This window comes from Taudactylus pleione, unplaced genomic scaffold (genome assembly GCF_031769625.1).
Source record: "Taudactylus pleione unplaced genomic scaffold, aTauple2 ptg000041l, whole genome shotgun sequence".
NCBI lineage: Eukaryota > Metazoa > Chordata > Amphibia > Anura > Myobatrachidae > Taudactylus > Taudactylus pleione.
The window spans coordinates 14,264,708-14,284,732 of NW_028284443.1; the positions used below are offsets into that span (position 1 = coordinate 14,264,708).

General features: G+C 44.4%; 1 protein-coding gene across 1 annotated transcript in view; it reads left to right on the forward strand.

Annotated features, from left to right (window-relative positions):
- Positions 1 to 1,659: 1,659 nt before the first annotated feature.
- Positions 1,660 to 20,025, forward strand: part of AASS (aminoadipate-semialdehyde synthase) — a 97,763-nt gene continuing 79,397 nt past the window's right edge. Inside the window, exons 1-3 of the mRNA XM_088457659.1 lie at positions 1,660 to 1,817; positions 12,760 to 12,977; positions 19,354 to 19,530. Of these exons, the coding sequence (XP_088313785.1) occupies positions 12,768 to 12,977; positions 19,354 to 19,530 (387 nt within the window). The 5' untranslated portion in view covers positions 1,660 to 1,817; positions 12,760 to 12,767. The remainder of the gene's footprint in view (positions 1,818 to 12,759; positions 12,978 to 19,353; positions 19,531 to 20,025) is intronic.

The window sequence follows — 20,025 nt, forward strand, 5'->3', positions numbered from 1 at the left end:
GTTTAAAAAAAAGAATGAACAACATTGTCTTTACAGTGGAACTACATGGCTCAGCAAGCCTCCCCCGCATGCTGGTACTTGGAGAACCACAAGTACCAGCATGCGGGGGATTAAGAGCCCGCTGGTACGTATAGTTCACTTGTAAAAAAATGTGTAAAAAACACAAAACACACACAGTTTTATTACATACATACAAACTCACACATACTCACCTGCTCCCAGATGTTCACGTCCCCTTGTCACCGTAAAGTATCCTATGGAAGTACCTGAAAAAAAGATCCAATACTCACCTTTTGTCCCACGATGTTCTCCGCAGAAATCCAATACGGGCCACGGACACACTGTAACAACACGCTTCAGCATATTGTTACAGTACGCTAATGACAGCTTATGGGAATGAGCTGTCATTAGTCCCGTACCGGCGGCTTCACATTAGCAGCCGCTCAATGGTTGGGACCCATGTGGACCCAGCCAATGAAACACAAAGGACACCCTAAAAAAGCACTTTGAAAAAGTGTGTGAAAAAATTCAAAGTGGGGGTACAAATTCAAACACTAGCGAAATAGCCTTTGCGGTGGTCTGCTTGTATGGGGAGGTTTTTTTTAATTACAGATGCTTCCTGAAGGTGCGTTTTTTGGTGCACTTTAAAGCTTGATATTAGTGATTTTGAACTATGCTTGCACCCATTTTCATGTACCCCAAATTTGATGGGACTGCTTATTTTTCCAAAAAACAGTTGCACTTGCTCAAAGACGCTAAATAACACCTATTTGAGACCATTTAAAAATCCCAAATACCTTTAGCAGGGCTATTCAGGGGTACGGACAGCGTCTTAAGCTAGACGGCAGTTTCTTAATCTAGACGGCATGTTATTGCCAGGGAGAAGATGTGCCCAGGTCCAGGCTGTCGTCTAGCTTAAGACGCTGCCAGTTCATGACAGTTATGAGCAGCGCCTCTCGCCCCCCCCTTCCTTCCACATACTTTTTAGCCATCTGTGCAGACTTCTTTAGCGTTCCTCTGCCGCGTAGCACACCAAGAGGTCTCTTCCTGCAGACCTCCGAAGTCCGGCAGATAGCGGCCAGTGACCTTGAAGGATTCCGCCCTGTGCGGAGGCACCGGCTGCACAACCCTCCCTACGGCCCTGGTTAGGAGCTTACTGTTTGGTACTTTATCTCTCTTCAAGGCTTAGTACATAGACCCTAGTGTCTCCATGCTTGTGATGTAGCTATGCACAGGGACTAACATGACTGTGGGGGTCCCTGTGAGACCATCCCGGATGAACTGTTAATGCAGCACTGTATATGTACATTTTTCTGGCAATTATTTGCATCATTATGACAGCTATACATATTATACTATTGCAAAATTTGTACATAACGTATTTCACTAATATTATTGATGTAAAGTCAATTTGTTTAAATAAGTGAGATCCCTACCACCATGAGGCAGTATTATGAGGACGCCTGCAGCCGTGTCCTGCCATGTGTGTGGTACGTGCTGCAGCGCCATGCACATGCACATATTGAGTGCAGAGCCCGGGAGGGAAGGCACACACATTAGGTGACCGGGATATATTCCACACCGTCCAGTCCTCCTCAGTGACGCATTATATACATATGCGTTACCACATTGCCAGTGCCGCTCGCTATTGGCTGAGACAGGAGGACGTGTCTAGCTATGAGCTCTGATTGGTGCAGCCGTTATAGACCTTCTTCTCCTTTAAAGTTGTGTAGGTCGCCGCCGCCGGAGATTCGGGGTTGTGTAAGAGCAGCGGGCGGCTGGCTATAGTCCTGTCACTGGTTCCCGGCTCCTAGCAGGTAGGTGATCGGCGTCTCTTCTTTGTTCTGCCTTGCTGCATTATTTACCTACTCATGGTTACAGGCCTGTGTCCATGTCTCTGTCCTGTCACCGGCTACAGGTCAGGGTGTAAGATCGCAGCTCCGCCATCTGATCTTTTTACTCAGCGTTGCAGTGATACCCGGATTTCTCTGGATCCAGGCAGAGCCATAAAACAGCTAGCAGCTGATAGTGTACATAGGGCAGGGTGATAACTGAGCTACTGTTCTGCGAGATATAGATTCCATAAGTCCTGTCTGCTTCTGCACTTCCACCTACTGAGGCGCTTGTCAGTGACTGACTGGTACATCTGGTACTTTATAAAAATAGGTATTTTATTACCATGGAACTGTATGTCAGTGATTTGTTGGTTAATTTTTAAAAAGATGGGATATTAGCCATAAACGTATGAGATTACGTGGCCAAATGAGTCATATATTTTTGTTAGTATAATAATGCTGATGCTACAAGTGCAAGGCCATTCATAAGTGATCTAGTCAGCATCCTGGTGTGCGGGATGCCGATGGGTGAAATACCGGTTCCGAAATTGTTGGGATCCCGGCACCAGAATCCCGACCCCGAAGGTAAGTATGGGCATTAGGGGGAGGGTTAGGGTGCGGGGTTAGGCATTAGAGAGAGGGTTAGGCAATATGGGGAGACTTAGGTTTAGGGTGCGGGGAGGGGGAGGTTAGATTTAGGCACTAACCTCCCCTTCCCCTGACACAAAATAATATTTGCCACTGAACCACCAACCTGTCACCCCTGCAAGTTCCCTGAGGCAAACAGTTTGTGAAAGGAAACCGGAGTACCTGGAGAAAACTCACACATGCACGGGGAGAATATACAAACTCCACACAGTTAGGTATCAAACCCACGACCTTGGGGCTGCGAGGCAGTAATGCTAACCATTACACCGTCGGTGCTGCCTATATGACTGAGTCGGTTCAACTTCAGAACATGGGGACAGGCTACCCCTGGGTTAGCATAACTAAACTGCTTCAGAACATCAGTAAAACTTGTTCAGAATATTAAATAAACTAATTTAACACTTATCAAATTTATCATTTATCAATGAGTGTTATTTTGGCCACAATATCCAACTTGTGTTTAATACTGACCTGCTCGCCGGCGAGCGGTAGTGTTAATGAAGCAGCCAGCAGTGGTTTTTTTTGCGGTGCGGTGATCTGGGGGTGCAGAGCAGGAGGGAAGGGGTGGAGAAGGAACTGCTGCAGTACCTGGAGGATAGAGTGTACATCCCAGATGCGGTGGTGCTGCTGGCTGATAGCATTATCATTGGAGCATGTCTATGGTCCGGGACCTCTGCGTACATGTCTTCTCTCCAGTGGCAGCGGTGGGTACTGTGTGGGAAGCTCCATTCTGCTCAGCAGCTGTCACATCGAACAGTAAAAAGGCAGGAAAAACACTTAGGGGGTAGTCTCTCAAGTCCAAAAAATGTTTGAATCTCCTCCATAGGCCCGTATTCAGCTGGCAGTGAAAAGTCCCGGAGTTCTCGCCGTCATCGCTAATTTTGTCTCCAGAAAAGTATCGCACTCGTCTCCGCGATTCACCCTATTGAAAAGGATGCTAGAACGCGTCCCGGCGAAACTGAAAACCGGCGAAAAGTCCTGTCAGATTTGGGGAAATCACCTTGACACCCACCAAAGATGCACTGACATGGGGGATCACTATCGATACCCCTGACTAGCCCTGCTGAAGGTATTTGGGGTACTTAAATGGTCTCCTTAGGTGCTAATTAGCGTATTTGCATAAGGGGTGAAGAATAGCATTTAGCAATATTTTTTCGTCCAGATAACTAGACACAGCAAATTTGGGGTACCTGAAAATGGGGGTTAGCATATTTAAAAGTTGCTAAAGTGAAAGTGTTAAATGTTACATTAGTAAAAAATACCAGTTTAAGTGTTAAATTTATTTTACTGATGTTCTGAAGCAGTTTACTTATACCAATCCAGGGAGCCCCATGTTCTGAACTTGGGGCCTGATTCAGAAGCGTTTGCAGATGCAACTGCGTATGCAGATTGGCGATTGTTCGCTAGTGTGCATACTTAACAGCCATGCTGCACATGCGCTGCGATCGGGCTGTGAGCATTTGGGGCTGGTGACGGGGGAGTGGTCATAAAAAAGCAAGTGTCTATCCGTTTAAACGTGCATAAATTAGGAAACTTTTGTTATGGTGGCCATACAGATGTGTCCACATACATCTTCCTTGCGTGTTAAACAGCCATTTAGGTGCACCATGCTGTGGTGTGACTTGGTAGCACAGAGCATCATATTGTGTGGCTTTTTACCTTCAAATCCGTATTATTCGCATAACTATGCGAATAGGTCGTGGGTGTATCTGCATGCCAAATACTACAGCTGTGACACTGTAACATAGTATTTGGCATGTAGATACACCCGCAGTTGCATGTAGAATATAGGCATGCCTCATATCATTTTTATCAGCAGAAGCTTGTGTGTCCTATTCACATCACTTTGCGAATAAGACTCATTTGAAATTAATAGTCGCATGAAAAGACGCTCAGCGATACAGAGTCGCATGGCGCTCACCCGTTATGTTTAACACAACTTGTAGCACACAGAGGTAAGATGTATGTGGACACATTTGTACACTGTGCAAATTATCAGCCCGATCAGCCTGTTATCGCCACAGCTACCAATTATTGGTCTGTGTGCAACATTTTTAGCATGCCTGGCAGATGTGATAATTTGTGTTTGTATATGCTCGCCATGAGACAGATTATTTGACAGTGTATGCCAGTGTCAGATAATTGGTGAGTTTGATCTGATAGCATCACACAGTTGCTGCAGATTTGTTGCTGTGGGATGTAGTCTGGAAGCCGACGGTCTAAATGCCGACCACCGGCTTCCAGACTCTCTAATCCCGGGTGGTACTAATGACAGGCGTCCTAAACTCGACGCCTGTCATTAACCGTACGCCGGAAGACCGACGCCCGGCATACAGAGCGAAAGTAAGCCGGGCACAGACAGTCGCGGGGAGGGGGAGGGTTAGGTTTTAGGGCTCCCGGGGGGGACTTAGGGTTAGGTTTAGGCTAGGGGAAGGGGGGGTATTAGGGTTAGGCATCCCCGGGGGGAGGTTAGGGTTAGGCACCCCTAAGGGAGGGTTAGGGGGTAGAATTAGGTTAGCACTACTTACCTTATGGACGATCGGGATCTTCACCCTTGCCGGGCTGCCGCTGTCAGGATTTGAACCATGCGGCCGGCGGTAATACCTACTACACCCGTTGCTGTAATTCTCAAATTCCACCACATTCCAAATCTGCTCTATTGAAATGAGATCAGTTGATGTGGAGGCCATTGGCATACACTGAACTCATTGTCATGTTCATGGAACAAGCAGCTTGAGATGATATTTGCTTTGTAACATGGCACGTTATCCAGCTGAAATTATCCATTAGTAGATGGGTAGACTCTGGCCATAATGGGATGTACAATACTCGGGTTGTGAAATTTTACACAATACTCAATTGGTATTAAGTGGCCTAATGTGTGCAATAAAGACATTCTCCACACCTTTACACCACCACTAGCGTGAACCTTTGCCACAAGGAAGATTGGATTCATGGATTAGTGTTGTTTGCTCTAATTCTGTCCCTTTCATCTGTATGTAGCAGGGACAGACTTGGGCTGTATTCCAGCATGGGAATCCCTCTGTTTCCATGACAGAGGCATTACCACACTTTATGGGGGCATGTCGTGAGTCATGGGGGTGTGGCCTTTTGGCATGCGCCCATCTCTCTGCATGCCAGCTGAGCACAGCATCGGAGACAGAGCTGCTCGGCTAGGCCCTAGTACAGGTTGAGTCTCCCATATCCAAAATGCTTGGGTCCAAGGGTATTTTGAATATCGGAATATTCCATATTTTGGAATATTTGCATTCCATATTGAAATGTCTTTAGAATAGGGCCCAAATCTATTCATAGAATGCATATATGTGTTATATACACCTTATACACACAGCCTGAAGGTAATTTTATACAATATTTTCAATAATTTTGTGGCTCAAAAAAGTGTGTGTACATACATGAAATTCATTTATGTTTCATATACACCTTATGCACAAAGCCTGAAGGTTATTTTATACTTTATTTTTAATAATTTTGTGCCTTAAACAAAGTTCGTGTACATTGAACCATCCAAAAGCAAAGGTTTCACTATCTCAGTCATGCTAAAAATATTCAGTATTTCAGAATATTTGGATGTGGGAAACTCAACCTGTATGTAGTAATTCAGGACATTAACTTACTAAATGTCAGCTTTCCAAAGCCGCAGATTATTGGTGTTTTTGCCCACAGAATTTAAAACAATACACCTGGTTTTATACTTAAAAGTATTGCGGTTTTAAATTCTGCAGGCAAAAATGCATCTACTCGGCCAGTTTGTAAAGCCGTTGTTTAAATAAACCACCAAGATTCGTTTTTCCAAGCTTCAACTGTCCAATTTTGGAGAGCCTGTTTCCATTGTAGCTTCAGTTTTAGGTGCCAGGGGTGGAACCCGGCATGGTTTTTATGCTGCTATAGGCCATCCATTTCAAGGTTCAATGTGCTGTGCATTCAGAGATGCTCTTCTACTTACCACTGTTGGAACGCATAGTTATTTGAACAAGTATGACCTTCTTCTCTTTCCTTTTTCATTAACAATGTATTTTTGTCCACAGAGCTGCTGTTGTGAGTTGAAGTCTCAGGAGATCAGCATTTTCAGAGATACACAAACAATACTGCTTTATAGACAGAAAGCAATTGTATTACTTTAAAACATGTAGGGTCATATTTATCAATTATTGGGTTTTAGACCTGATAATTATGTTTTCTTATTGCGGCAATGAGAAATTTATAGATCACTGGAATCTACCGTCTCTGCGTTGTGCCAAAGTAAAGTGATTCCTGATGCACAGCATACACGTGTTCCGTGTATATTGGCTATATGCTACACCTTTGCTGGCAGTCATTGGTATGCTGGCGCCAACATAGTCAAACGCTCTAGGTATGACCGGACTTGCTGGGACCTGAAGTTCACCACCAAAAAAAACTTTTTTTGTAATTCTTTATATTACCCCAAGGATTGGGTGGAGGAGGGTGTGTTTTATTTGTGCACGCTGTATCTCCCTAGGAACACAGCCCCATGCTGACCGGCCTAGGGCTAGCTCTCAGTAAGGGGTATAGGGAGGGGGGAGGCACACTGTTTCATTGCTATTTTGCCCTGGTGCTAACAGTTGCAATTCCAGGGGGACCCCACACTTTTCATCATCCAGATTTTGCTGTTAATAGCAGTACAGGTTTAGTCTCATATCCAAATATTCCAAAATATGGAATTTATTTTAGCATGACTGAGATAGTGAAACCTTTGCTTTTTGATGGTTCAATGTATAAAAACTTTAAGGCACAAAATTATTAAAAATATTGTATAAAATAATCTTCAGGCTTTGTATATAATGTGTATGTGAAACATAAATAAATTTCATGTATGTACACAAACTTTGTTTAAGCCACAAAATTATTGAAAATATTGTATAAAATGACCTGCAGGCTGTGTCTATAAGGTGTATATGAAACATAAATGCATTCTGTGTTTAGATTTGGGTCCCATTCCAAAGATATCTCATTATTATATGCAAATATTCTCTCGGAATATTCCAATATCCAAAATCCCAAGGTGAGGGTTAGGGTGAAGATTAGGGCTAAGAAACAAAATCATGCGTCAACCATGTTTTGTGTCGACCTTTTGACCCTGTCGACCATATGTACATGTCGCCCTTTAGTGTCGACCTTTTGTCCCAGTCGACTGTCTAACATCTGGTGTCTATCTTTTAATTCACACCCGTCGTATGTACTTCTCTTTGACGTGTGTTATGAAGAGAAGAGAAAAATATGCAGTATACAGCCATGACCAAAAGTTTTGAGAATGACACAAGTATTGGTTTTCACAAAGTTTGCTGCTTCAGTGTTTTTAGACCTTTTTGTCAGATGTTACTATGGTATACTGAAGTAAAATTACAAGCATTTCATAAGTGTCAAAGGCTTTTATTGACAATTTACATAAAGTTTATGTAAAGAGTCAATACTTGCAGTATTGACCCTTCTTTTTCAAGAACTCTGCAATGTGCCCTGGCATGCTGTCAATCAACTTCTGGGCCACATACTGACTGATGGCCGCCCATTCTTGCCTAATCAATGCTTGGAATTTGTCAGAATATGTGGGTTTTTGTTTGCCCACCCGCCTTTAGAGGATTGACCACAAGTTCTCAATGGGATTAAGGTCTTGGGAGTTTCCTGGCCATGGACCCAAAATTTCAATGTTTTGTTCCCCGAGCCACTTAGTTATCACTTTTGCCTTATGGCAAGGTGCTCCATCATGCTGGAAAAGGCATTGTTCATCACCAAACTGTTCTTGGATGGTTGGGAGAAGTTGCTCTTGGAGGATGTTTTGGTACCATTCTTTATTCATGGCTGTGTTCTTAGGCAAAATTGTGAGTGAGCCCAGTCCCTTGGCTGAGAAGCAACCCCACACATGAATGGTCTGAGGATGCTTTACTACTGGCATGACACAGGACTGATGGTAGCGCTCACCTTTCCTTCTCCGGACAAGCGTTTTTCCAGATGCCCCAAACAATCTGAAATGGGTTTCATCTGAGAAAATAATGTTACCCCAGTCCTCAGCAGTCAAATCCCTGTACCTTTTGCAGAATATCAGTCTGTCCCTGATGTTTCCTGGAGAGAAGTGGCTTCTTTGCTGCCCTTCTTGACACCAGGCCATCCTCCAGAAGTCTTTGCCTCACTGTGCCTGAAGATACACTCACACCACTGATGGTGCCCCGATCCCGTGGCTGAATCAACTTTAGGAGACGGTTCTGTCGCTTGCTGGATGTTCTTTGGTGCCCTGAAGCCTTCTTCACAACTATTGAACCTCTCTCCTTGAAGTTCTTGATGATCCGACAAATGGGTGATTTAGATGCAATCTTACTAGCAACAATATCCTTGTATGTGAAGCCCTTTCTGTGCAAAGCAATGATGACTGCACATGTTTCCTTGCAGGTAACCATGGTTAACAGAGGAAGAACAATGATTTCAAGCTCCACTCTCCTTTTTAAAGCTTCCAGTCTGTTGTTCTAACTCAATCAGCATGACAGAGTGATTTCCAGCCTTGTCCTCATCAACACTCTCGACCGGGGTTAACGAGAGAATCTTTGACATGTCAGCTGGTCCTTTTGTGTCAGAGCTGAAATGCAATGGAAACGTTGTATTTGGGATTAAGGGCCTGATTCAGAGCCGGACGCTCTGACCAGAGCGCTCGCTCTGAATCAGGGCCCTCCTACATGAAAATGGAGCGGCCTTATGGACGCTCGCATAGCTGTGGGTTACCACCCACAGCTTATGTGAGCATCCATGATGATGGTCGCGATGGTCAAGACCATCGCGACCATCGGGCTTGCGACGGAGACCCTGCGGTAGGGTCTCGCTGCCGCAAGCCCTGGAGTGATTTTGGCTCTATGTCAGTGGGGCCGGCTTCAGACGGTAGGCGTTCCCATGGGAACGCCTCCGTCTGGCAGCCATGCCCCCGGCACGCCCACCAAAGGGGGCGTGCTGTCAATCAACATCGACAGCACGCCCCCTTTGGTGCGAGACCCGGAGCGACGGAGAGCCCGTCGATATCCGGGTCTTGCGCATGACTGAGCTCCCTCCGTCGTGCGCATGCGCAGTGGGGCAACATCGACCCGCTTGCGAGCGTCCTGCGCTCGCGAACGTGTCTGAATGACCCCCTAAGTTCATTGTCATGGCAAAGAGGGACTTTGCAATTAATTGCAATTCATCTGATCACTCTTCATGACATTTTGGAGTATATGCAAATTGCCATCATAAAAACTGAAGCAGACTTTCTGAAAACCAATACTTGTCATTTTCAAAACTTTTGGCCATGGCTGTACATTGTTGGAATTCGTAGAGAGGATATAAATGGGAGTTCTACTCACCCTCTGTACAACTCAGGAAGGCTTTGGACAAACATCACATCGGTAGTTGCTGGTGCAGTAGTGTTTCAGCTAGTCCAAATGTCTGTAATGTAGACTTTGGAATGCTCAGAAGAGTAGTGAGAAAGAGGACAACATAGGCCCTGATTCAGAGCCGGACGCTCTGACCAGAGTGCTCGCTCTGAATCAGGGCCCTCCTCCATTTAAATGGAGCGTCCTCCTGGACGCTCGTATAGCTGTGGGTCACCACCCACAGCATATACGAGTGTGCAAAAAGATGGTCGCGATGGTCTTGACCATCACGACCATCGGACTTGCGAGGGAAACCCTGCGGTCGGGTTTCCCAGCCGCAAGGCCAGGAGTGATTTTGGCTCCATCAGAGCCAAAATCACTCCCACTGACATCACTAGTGATGTCAGTGGGGCCGGCATCAGACGGTAGGCGTTCCCATGGGAACGCCTCCGTCTGACAGACACGCCCCCGGCACGCCCACCAAAGGGGGCGTGCTGTCAATCAACATCGACAGCACGCCCCCTTTGGTGCGAGACCCCGAGCGATGGAAAGCCCGTCGCTCGCCGGGTCTCGCGCATGCACACGACGGAGCTCCCTCCGTCGTGCGCATGCGCAGTGGGGAACATCGACCCACTCAGGGCCCTCCTCCATTTAAATGGAGCGTCCTCCTGGACGCTCGTATAGCTGTGGGTCACCACCCACAGCATATACGAGTGTGCAAAAAGATGGTTGCGATGGTCTTGACCATCACGACCATCGGACTTGCGAGGGAAACCCTGCGGTCGGGTTTCCCAGCCGCAAGGCCAGGAGTGATTTTGGCTCTATCAGAGCCAAAATCACTCCCACTGACATCACTAGTGATGTCAGTGGGGCCGGCATCAGACGGTAGGCATTCCCATGGGAACGCCTCCGTCTGACAGACACGCCCCCGGCACGCCCACCAAAGGGGGCGTGCTGTCAATCAACATCGACAGCACGCCCCCTTTGGTGCGAGACCCGTCGCTTTGGTGGAAAGCCCGTCGCTCGCCGGGTCTCGCGCATGCACACGACGGAGCTCCCTCCGTCGTGCGCATGCGCAGTGGGGAACATCGACCCACTTGCGAGCGTACTGCCGCTCGCGAGTGGGTCTGAATGACCCCCATAGTGTGTAGTTTACAATAAACATGGGATAATTATTCCTCTAAGTGCTTGTACTTCCCTATTGTTGGTGAATATAAGGGTTTGGACAATTATAATATATCCCAATGTCCGTAGGGATATATTACTTAGATTACACTGTGTATTCAGGGCCTGATTCAGAGGCGCTCGCTCTGAATCAGGGCGGGCGCTGTTTTTTTTTAGGATTGGCCTCCTGGCCACTCGCATAGCTGTAGGTGACTACCCACAGCTATAGCGAGCGGCCATGATGATGGTCGCGATGGTCAAGACCATTGCGGCCATCGGGCTTGCGACGAGACCCTTGTGGTAGTGTCTCTTTCATCGCAAGCCCCAGAGAGCTTTCGGCTCTAACAGTGATGCCAGTGGGGACGCCCCCAAATGGCAAGCGTTCCCTTGGGAACGCCTACCTTTTGGGCAGCCACCCCCCCGGCCCGGCCCACCAAACGGGGCGAGCTGTCACTCAACATCGACAGCTCGCGGCTCGCCCCCTTTGATGCTAGATCCGGAGCGACGGATTGCCCGTCGCTAGCCGGGTCTCGCGCATGCGCACAACTGAGTCGGCTCCATCGTGCGTATGCGCTGTGGGCCACCATCGACCCGGTTGTGAGTGCTCAGCGCTTGCGATCGGGTCTGAATCAGGCCCTCAGTACGCAAGTATATACCTAACTGGAACCTTGCAATTGTCCCTGGAAAAAAAAAAATCAAGAATTGAGGGTATGTTTCAAAATAAATACTGCTTTTGTTACAAATAAAGCCAAACATACTCATGCACATAGATTAATTAAATACACATAGGGAACATTTTTTTATAAATACAACGCATGTGTGCTAGCATGATGGAGAAAACAGGAGGCTATTAAGGGTTAAAATAAACCCTAATGGTGACGAGCAGGAAAAAAGCTATTAAAGAATAATTGGGTCTCCTCAGCTGTAGAGCTACGCGTTTCGTGATCATCTGACCACTTCCTCAGGCTGGTAACCTATTTATTGCCCTTAAAATCTGGCTGGAGCTAGTATGCAGTATGTAGTACTGTATCTATTGTATTCTACTTATGTTTTCCTGTACATTGTAAAATCATGAACAGAACCCTCTTACTGCTTTGTCTGTCTGTTATTGTCAAGTGTCAGAATTTTAATTAGGACAATTTTACAAATGGTTAATAGCTGTTGACAAATACTCATACCCATAGGCCAGATAAAGGTTTGTTGGGACCGCATGGCAACTAACTTGTGGGGCCCCTACCTGTAACTTTGTTATTAAAAATTATAATGTGTCTCCACAAATTTGTTACACACGGTAGTGCCCCCAGTTTGCATTCTGACACACAAATATCAGTTCACATATGCCTCAGTGCCCCCCCACGCTGGTGATGTAGCTAAGTTTGTGGGGCCCCTGTATGTGGAGGCCTGAGCGTGAGCGCCCAAGCACTTATGTTAATCCAGCAATGCCCTTAGATGGATTGCATATTTAAAATGCAGAGTTTATAAAAATCGAAATCACCGAAAGCCCTTAAAGAAAACATACATAATTTGACACCATTGCTAATCTACATTTGACAAGGTTAGTTTGTCAGAATACTATATTTAAATGCTCTTTTAAGCAAAATTATCTACAATGTAACTTTTTTAGTTATAATTGACTTTTGAATCCTCCTTATTGCCAAAAATATTCCAATTTAAGTATCGTTATTGGTGTATTATTATGCTCAATTTCATTTTCTAATTTTTACAAAATGTTTTAACATTATTAGGTGTCACAATGTGGCAAGTTGTGAAGTGCAGGAGATATAATGCAGCGTTTCACCGTTTGATACGTCATCACCATAGAGCTGTACTGGCAATAAGGAGGGAGGACATCAATGCCTGGGAGAGACGAGCTCCTCTTGCACCAAAACATGTCAAAGAACTTACAAACCTTAGCTACAAAGTCTTGGTGCAGCCATCAAATAGAAGAGCTATACACGAGAAGGTATACATTTATTTGGAATATTCTGATACTTCATGCAAATTGATTGTACCATTATGTGGTTTATGATTATCTATCTATCTATCTATCTATCTATCTCTGTAAGAAGCTGGCCGGGTGCCCTGTGCCAACCCCGCCCCCTGAGTGCATGATGTTGCACAGAGTGCAGGATGCCTACCTGGAGCGTCCAAAGGCCGGCACTGCAGCAGCGATAATGGCTGCAGGGTGCCAGTAACAAGAGCCATGGGGCAGCGGTGGTACCACCCCCAGGGCACTCCGCTTTTTGTTACAGCACGTGTCGCACACCCCTAGTTACGGCCCTACGCACACCAACTTTTTCCTTAGAGGATTCGTACAAATAAATATTAAAATATTAACAATATCTTAGGAATTCATGCCTGCGTGACTACGTCTGTTGGTGGTCGCCTGTCTGCGACTTTATGCAAATGCGTACATCCGTGCATCTGAATGTGCAAGGCCGGTCAGCATCCTTAGATGCAAAGATACTAATTGGTGTGTACAGTATTTAGTCGCACCATCAAAACTTGCACTTGCTCTATGACACAGGTGCGTTTTCTGCAACCAAGCATGGCCACCTATGTGAGCGGTTGAGCATCTTTGGATGCAACCACTTTCACAGACACGGCCATAAAACAGACCATCTCCATGCATACGCTAAGACACCTCTCTGTCACTGCCCAAAAAACTCTGAGATTGTGCCTCTCCCGTGCGCCCTTCATCTCTGCTCCGATTCTGTGCGCACGCTACCCGGACACATGCACAGTGCGTCATACGTATGCACAGAAGAGAAATAAACGGCAGTGTGTGCCAGCCAGACTCAGGCCCTTTATTTCATGTACACTGCCTTATTCTATTGGAAGTGGTAGCAGGCTTTTAGTGGGGCTGATTGGTTGTCAGGTGAAAGATTATATGAAGGGTATAGAAAGACGGGCGACTAATAGTGCAGTAGTTTGGATTCTAAACGATATACATAAAAGTGGTCGCCTACCATAGGTAAAACTATAGCAGGCGTATCTGTTTTCTGATATGTAGACACCAGAATCTATTGTTTTTGTGTACCCAGTACTCCAGAAATATAAAAGACAAGGGGATAGCAATAAAGTAATAATACATATAATCTGTATAGAAGATCACACCGATTTGGACTGCATACCGAAAATTGTATAAATATCAACTTATCTGTGTACCTTTCATCCCTTTTTTCTTCTTTCATCTGTCTTTCTTCATCGTGTAGTGGACTCACATGATGGGAATAAATAGTCCCATAGTATTTTATTAAAACATACAATAAAATGTTTCTATAGTGATTAAGTGTGTGTATATACAAGTTTGTTGAAAGTTGAAAAAACGCTTGTAACTCCTATCTGCAAGTTCAAAACCCCCCCTTCCCATCAATACAACACCTAACATACATGTCCAACATCATTTAACACATTTTTATGCTTTTTAGAGAAAATTACATGTTTATTGGTCATATTTTCCTATTTAAAAATTTCTAAATATGTTCTTATTCATTGGCAGGGAGTGTCCCAGGTACTGCACGGTGTTTCAACATGTTTGCCTTTAAAATAAGGTTTTTGTCCTACTTTGCCATTAACTTCTACTGAGACCTATGTTAACTTAACGTGAATTTCTTTCCACTTTTGCTTAGTTAGTGGGCAGCCACGGGGGTGGGGTGGGGTGGGTGTGCAGGCAGATGGTGGCCGGCTCCGGGAGACTTATCGACTATTCTCGGTGGCTGGGAGCGCTGCCCAGTGTTATTTTTAAGCGGGTATGGATCCAGGAAACTATTATCTATGCACGGTTTGGAGCTTGCAGTCAGTGTGTGTGGTCAGAAGAGTCTCTCTGCTTTGAGATCACATTGGCGACCTCAGGCAGTGATCTGGGCTGTTTGGAACAGGAGAGCGACACAGAATTGAACGGCCTCCCTCACCATGGGCCCTGTAGCGACTGCAGCTACAATACTCCAGACACTGATGCTGTCTCTCGTGCGTTGCTTGATTACTTTTGTTAATCACTTAACTGACTTTTCTTTTTTATAAAACCGCTCAGAAATTGTAGTTTTTTTATGAGTGAAGAACATCTATTTCAACTTATCCAAAATTATTTCATTAAAAAATAATAATTTTTTTCTTTAATATTTGTAACCTCAAAACATCGGATCACCCCCAGTGGCTTCATGTACCAGGTACACTTGGTGGTGAAGGGCTAATTTACTTTTTCCCAGCAGCTGCTGGGTGAGGGCGTCCTGTTGTGCTGGCCGATCAACCATGATCGGCAGCACAGGAGACACTGGGGAAGGGTGAAGGGGAGCAGAGTGACCGGAGGTTCTCCCTGAGAGCTGCAGCTGTAGGAAGATTCTCTTCCTGCAGCCGCCCACACTGTTTATCTGACTGGTCGAAATATTGAGACCAGATCAGATAAAGCACTGCCTGGTGTGGTCAGAAAAATGTGACCATGCCAGGCAAGTGGTTAATGTATACATGATTGGGAAGGAGCGCACGAAACATAATTGAAAGCGAAAGGAGGTGACGTTCCCCATTACATTACTGGGATAGTGCACATAATGAAAGTCCTTGCACTTAAAATCAGAGTAATAAATTGTTGATATATTATATTTGTTACTCAGAAGCATCATCTAATACATGTGTAAAACGATATCTGAATGTGTATGTGTGTGTTTGTGTGTTACGGTTTGTTTGCTTTCATATAAATCATATTTCCTTTTTTGGCTATTGGCCCTTTTTGACTACTGACTGACTGCATCATGGAATTTGATAATTATCCAAGCTGTAACCTTGAATATTAAACTTCTTTAGTAGAGTCTCCCACATGATGACATGAGTGCTATCTTGTAAGCCCATGGAAGGTAGTGTGACAGTGGAGCCACTGAAAACATAATGGCTGTAACATTTTTCTATTTCCACTATTTCATAAGGGTCGCTATTCATCTAAAGGATACCAAAAAAAGGGCATTATGTCAATCAACTAAACAATACATTACATCTGAACAGTAGCCATGAACCATATGCAGTTGGTTTTGCAGTGTAATCATCTAGCTTTTATGGGTTACAAATTGGCAGTTCCTGAGGACATCCACAGTTACACGGACTGAGCTCAGTCATTCATTTGTTTACAAGTACCGTTATAGTCACAGTGTTTTGTTTGTACATAGGGTCAAGTATATGAGCATTTATGTATCTATCGGGCACTATTCTTCAGTACATGTAATATTCACAATAAAAGTAATTTGTTCACAGAATTCAAGACCCTTTTCTTTCTTACAAGATAACACAGCTAAAAGGAAAAATGTGACATTTCGTGTATCTTGTTTTCATTGTAATGCCTTGAAAAGCATAAAACGAGACCGAGATGATGCTTTCCCTTTCTACACTTAGTTAACCTCACTTTAAACTAAACTTTTACTTATACAACCATTGCTTAAAATAGTGTGAAGCCTGAGTCTGTGGCCTTATTCAAAGGTGGACTCTGTTGCAACTGTGAGCGCGTCTTTATACTAATGCTTACTACTGAGACGCCCGCCAGCTGCGGTGCCAATCCATCGCTATGCGTATTAAGACGCTCCATTGAAGATTGCACAAGTCCTACGGAGGCGCAGATTCTCAGTCCGCATCTGGCTAGCCACCCCCCCTGTTAGCACACAGCAACATGCACTAAAATTGCGTTTGTGTGAAATTTTTGACTTGCATCTGGCTAGCCATCTCCCCTGTTAGCACATAGCAACGCGCACTAAAATTGCATTTCTGTGTAAAATTTCGATTTGCATCTGGCTAGCCACTCCACTGTTACCACAATTACCACAATTTCGATTTGAATCTTAAAGTAGTAACCATCGGGAAACATTCGGAATGCAAATCGTACACATGCGCTTTCAGGCAATTCGTACCTGATATGCCCCCTTTTAAAAAAAAAAAAAAAAAAGCCGCACTACATCTACGTTATGCTTTAATTGTTCCCTTCTCCTCCCCCCACACTTGCTAGTGGTAAAGTAAGCCAGTGTATAAGAATACCTTAAATTAGTCCATATTATAGAGATTGCAACTCAGAAGATTGTCAGAGACCTTACAGTATATTATAATGGAGTAGCGTGGAGCATGGTTGCCGACATTCTGGCTGCCCCTTTCAGTAGCAGCATGGCAGGGGGGCGTGGCCGGCGCAAGAGGGCCAGACAGCTTACGGTCATTTGTGGGTGGGGCCACATGATTGTGTAATTTTGGCCCCGCCCCCACTACATATTGCAGGCATTGTGAAGCGGGCCGGGGCCAAAATGATGGTCAGCGGCCGCTGGGAGACTTGCCTGCCTTTCCGGGGGGCGACACAATTTTCGGGAGGCTCCCGGCCGAATCGGGAGGGCAGGCAAGTATAGCAGGCAAGTGCTACGGTGCCTCCTCCCAGGCCTGAATTATGCCTGGTCAACATGTTGGGGGCAAGTCAAGTTGCAAAGTTAAAAAAAAAAAATCTAGTAGCAAGATATACCAATGGACTCTGGGGCTACTATTTCTGTTGCTAGGTTCAGCCTGTAACAGCAACCGCAACCCATACATCACTCTAGTAGCACTGCCCATATGCCGGAATCCATACAGGACTATAGCAGCACTCCCTATATGCCAGCAGTCAGTACCAATACATTAGTATAGCAGCAGTCAGAGGTGTAGAATGGAATCATGGCATGTAGGGGCAAATAGGGGAATTGCAGTGGTAAAAGCCCAGGACTAGGCATGGCCAGCAGCAAGTGGGAATGTGGTTACCGCTTTGTCAAGCCAGTTTTTGAGAGCTTCTCGGATTTGGCCTTTTACTTCCACCATAGTGGAAAACATAACCCTGAAATGTTTATTTAACAATGTAAAAGTATAAGGAATAAAGTATTTTTTAATTGATTTTGAATTTATGCAATTCTTTTAGGTGTTCCTGGGCGGTGACTGGGGGTGGTGGCTTTCGTCGGTGGGCATGCTAGTGTCACAGACCACATAGAAAAACAACAGGGTTGCTGTAATGTCCGGTGGTGTTGCTGATGTCCGCTCGATGATGCGACTTTCAATGCACCACAGCGGTTTAGGGCCCATGAGCTGCTGCATTAGCATTAATTTGGCTTCAACACAGAACAAAAATGGAACACATTAAAAGATTAGGGGCTCTATTCATAAAGCACTGCTGCTTGGCAGTGCTAATTTAGTATTAAACTTGCTGGGAGGTGCAGCAGTGGATACTAAAACACTAGAGCAATTCAACATTGCTCCCGAATGGGGAAAGCTGATCCTAAAATTCTGTCTCCTCGTTAGCTATCATCACTATTACTCTAGCAGTAAACCTTGAACAAGGGTTCACGCATGCGCACGAAAAACCCAATGTGCGGTGGACGATGCCAAGTAGGGACGTAGGGATAGAAAGGATCCCTTTTTGCAACCTAGACTTCCTTTCCATCAGAAGGAATGGGGCCCGGGAATCAACACTATCTGAATATGGCGTAGGATCCCGCTGTCAAGCTCTGAAACTAGTATTTTCGGAGCTTGATGAATTAAGGTCCCATATTTTATGGGGACCCTGGTCCAGATTGGGACTGAAAGGTTAACCCTCGAGGTGGGTGGACAAACAAAAATCCACAAATTCTTACAAACTCCAAGCATTGATTAGGAAGAATGGGCGGCCATCAGTCAGTATGTGGCCCAGAAGTTGATTGACAGCATGCCAGGGCGCATTGCAGAGGTCTTGAAAAAGAAGGGTCAACACTGCAAATATTGACTCTTTGCATATTTGTCAATAAATGCATGTGACACTTATGAAATGCTTGTAATTTTACTTCAGTATACCATAGTAACATCTGACAAAAAGGTCTAAAAACACAGAAGCCGCAAACTTTGTGAAAACCAATACTTGTGTCATTCTCAAACCTTTTGGCCATGGCTGTACTAATTTACAATTGGGATATAAAAATAATGTTACCTTACAGCAATTTGTGATTACTAAAAACTGCATGATTCATCATTGGGAAATATTCTTACAGGATAACCCCCTAGTGACATTCTGCAAAGAATTGTAGTTGTCAAAGTGATGTTTTCTCCCTTACCCTGGGTCAGGGCAGATGCTATTTTACATGTGCTTGTCCTGTTTCCGTTGTAAAACAACCATATGGCCACAAAAATGCCAGTTCCTTTTCTGCAATTTCAACAATATAGATCATGTACAGCACCACTAAGAAAGACATTTAAACCAGTATTTTTCTTTTGCTTCCTATTCGCATATGAGTGAAGTTGGATCCAGCCACGTATGGTCTATAAATTCCTTTGGTAAAGTAAAATTGTGATATTTGCAAGCACTTAAGTGTACATTTTACTTTTAGGAATATATGAAAGCAGGTGGAATTATTCAGGAAGATATCTCAGAGGCTTCACTAATTGTGGGGGTTAAGAGACCACCAGAGGAGAAACTTCTTCCCACAAAGACTTATGCTTTCTTTTCACACACTATAAAAGCTCAAGAGGCCAACATGTCCTTGCTGGATGAAATTCTAAAACGTGTAAGTATTATCATTTTTCTTGCGGTATTTAGCCACTTACAGCTGCCACTACATTGAATAGTGTCCTTATTGCAATCAGTATTGATGGACACCGTTATTTCAAACACTTTAACATAATCACCGGATAATGAACTAATATCAAGAACCAGTTACATTTAAATGGAGGCTCTTATGGGGATATATATTGCAAATTATTGTGTTCTTCTCCCACGTTCTTATTGCATTTTAGATGCCGGAGAGTCTATTTATTATATTTTTTATGTACTTTTAAATGTCATTTATTTCTTCAGTGGTTGAAATGTATACAATCTTTCAATATTGCAGTGATACATTGTAACCTGAAGCAGCTGCTAACTATTCTCTGATATTTTATCAGCATATGTTTGCGCTGTTTGTTTTTTTAATTGATTTTTTTGAAAAATTTGTTTTATTGTAAACTCCTGGGAGCAATTAGACGAGTCTTTTAATTTAGTAAATTAGATACTTCTATATTTA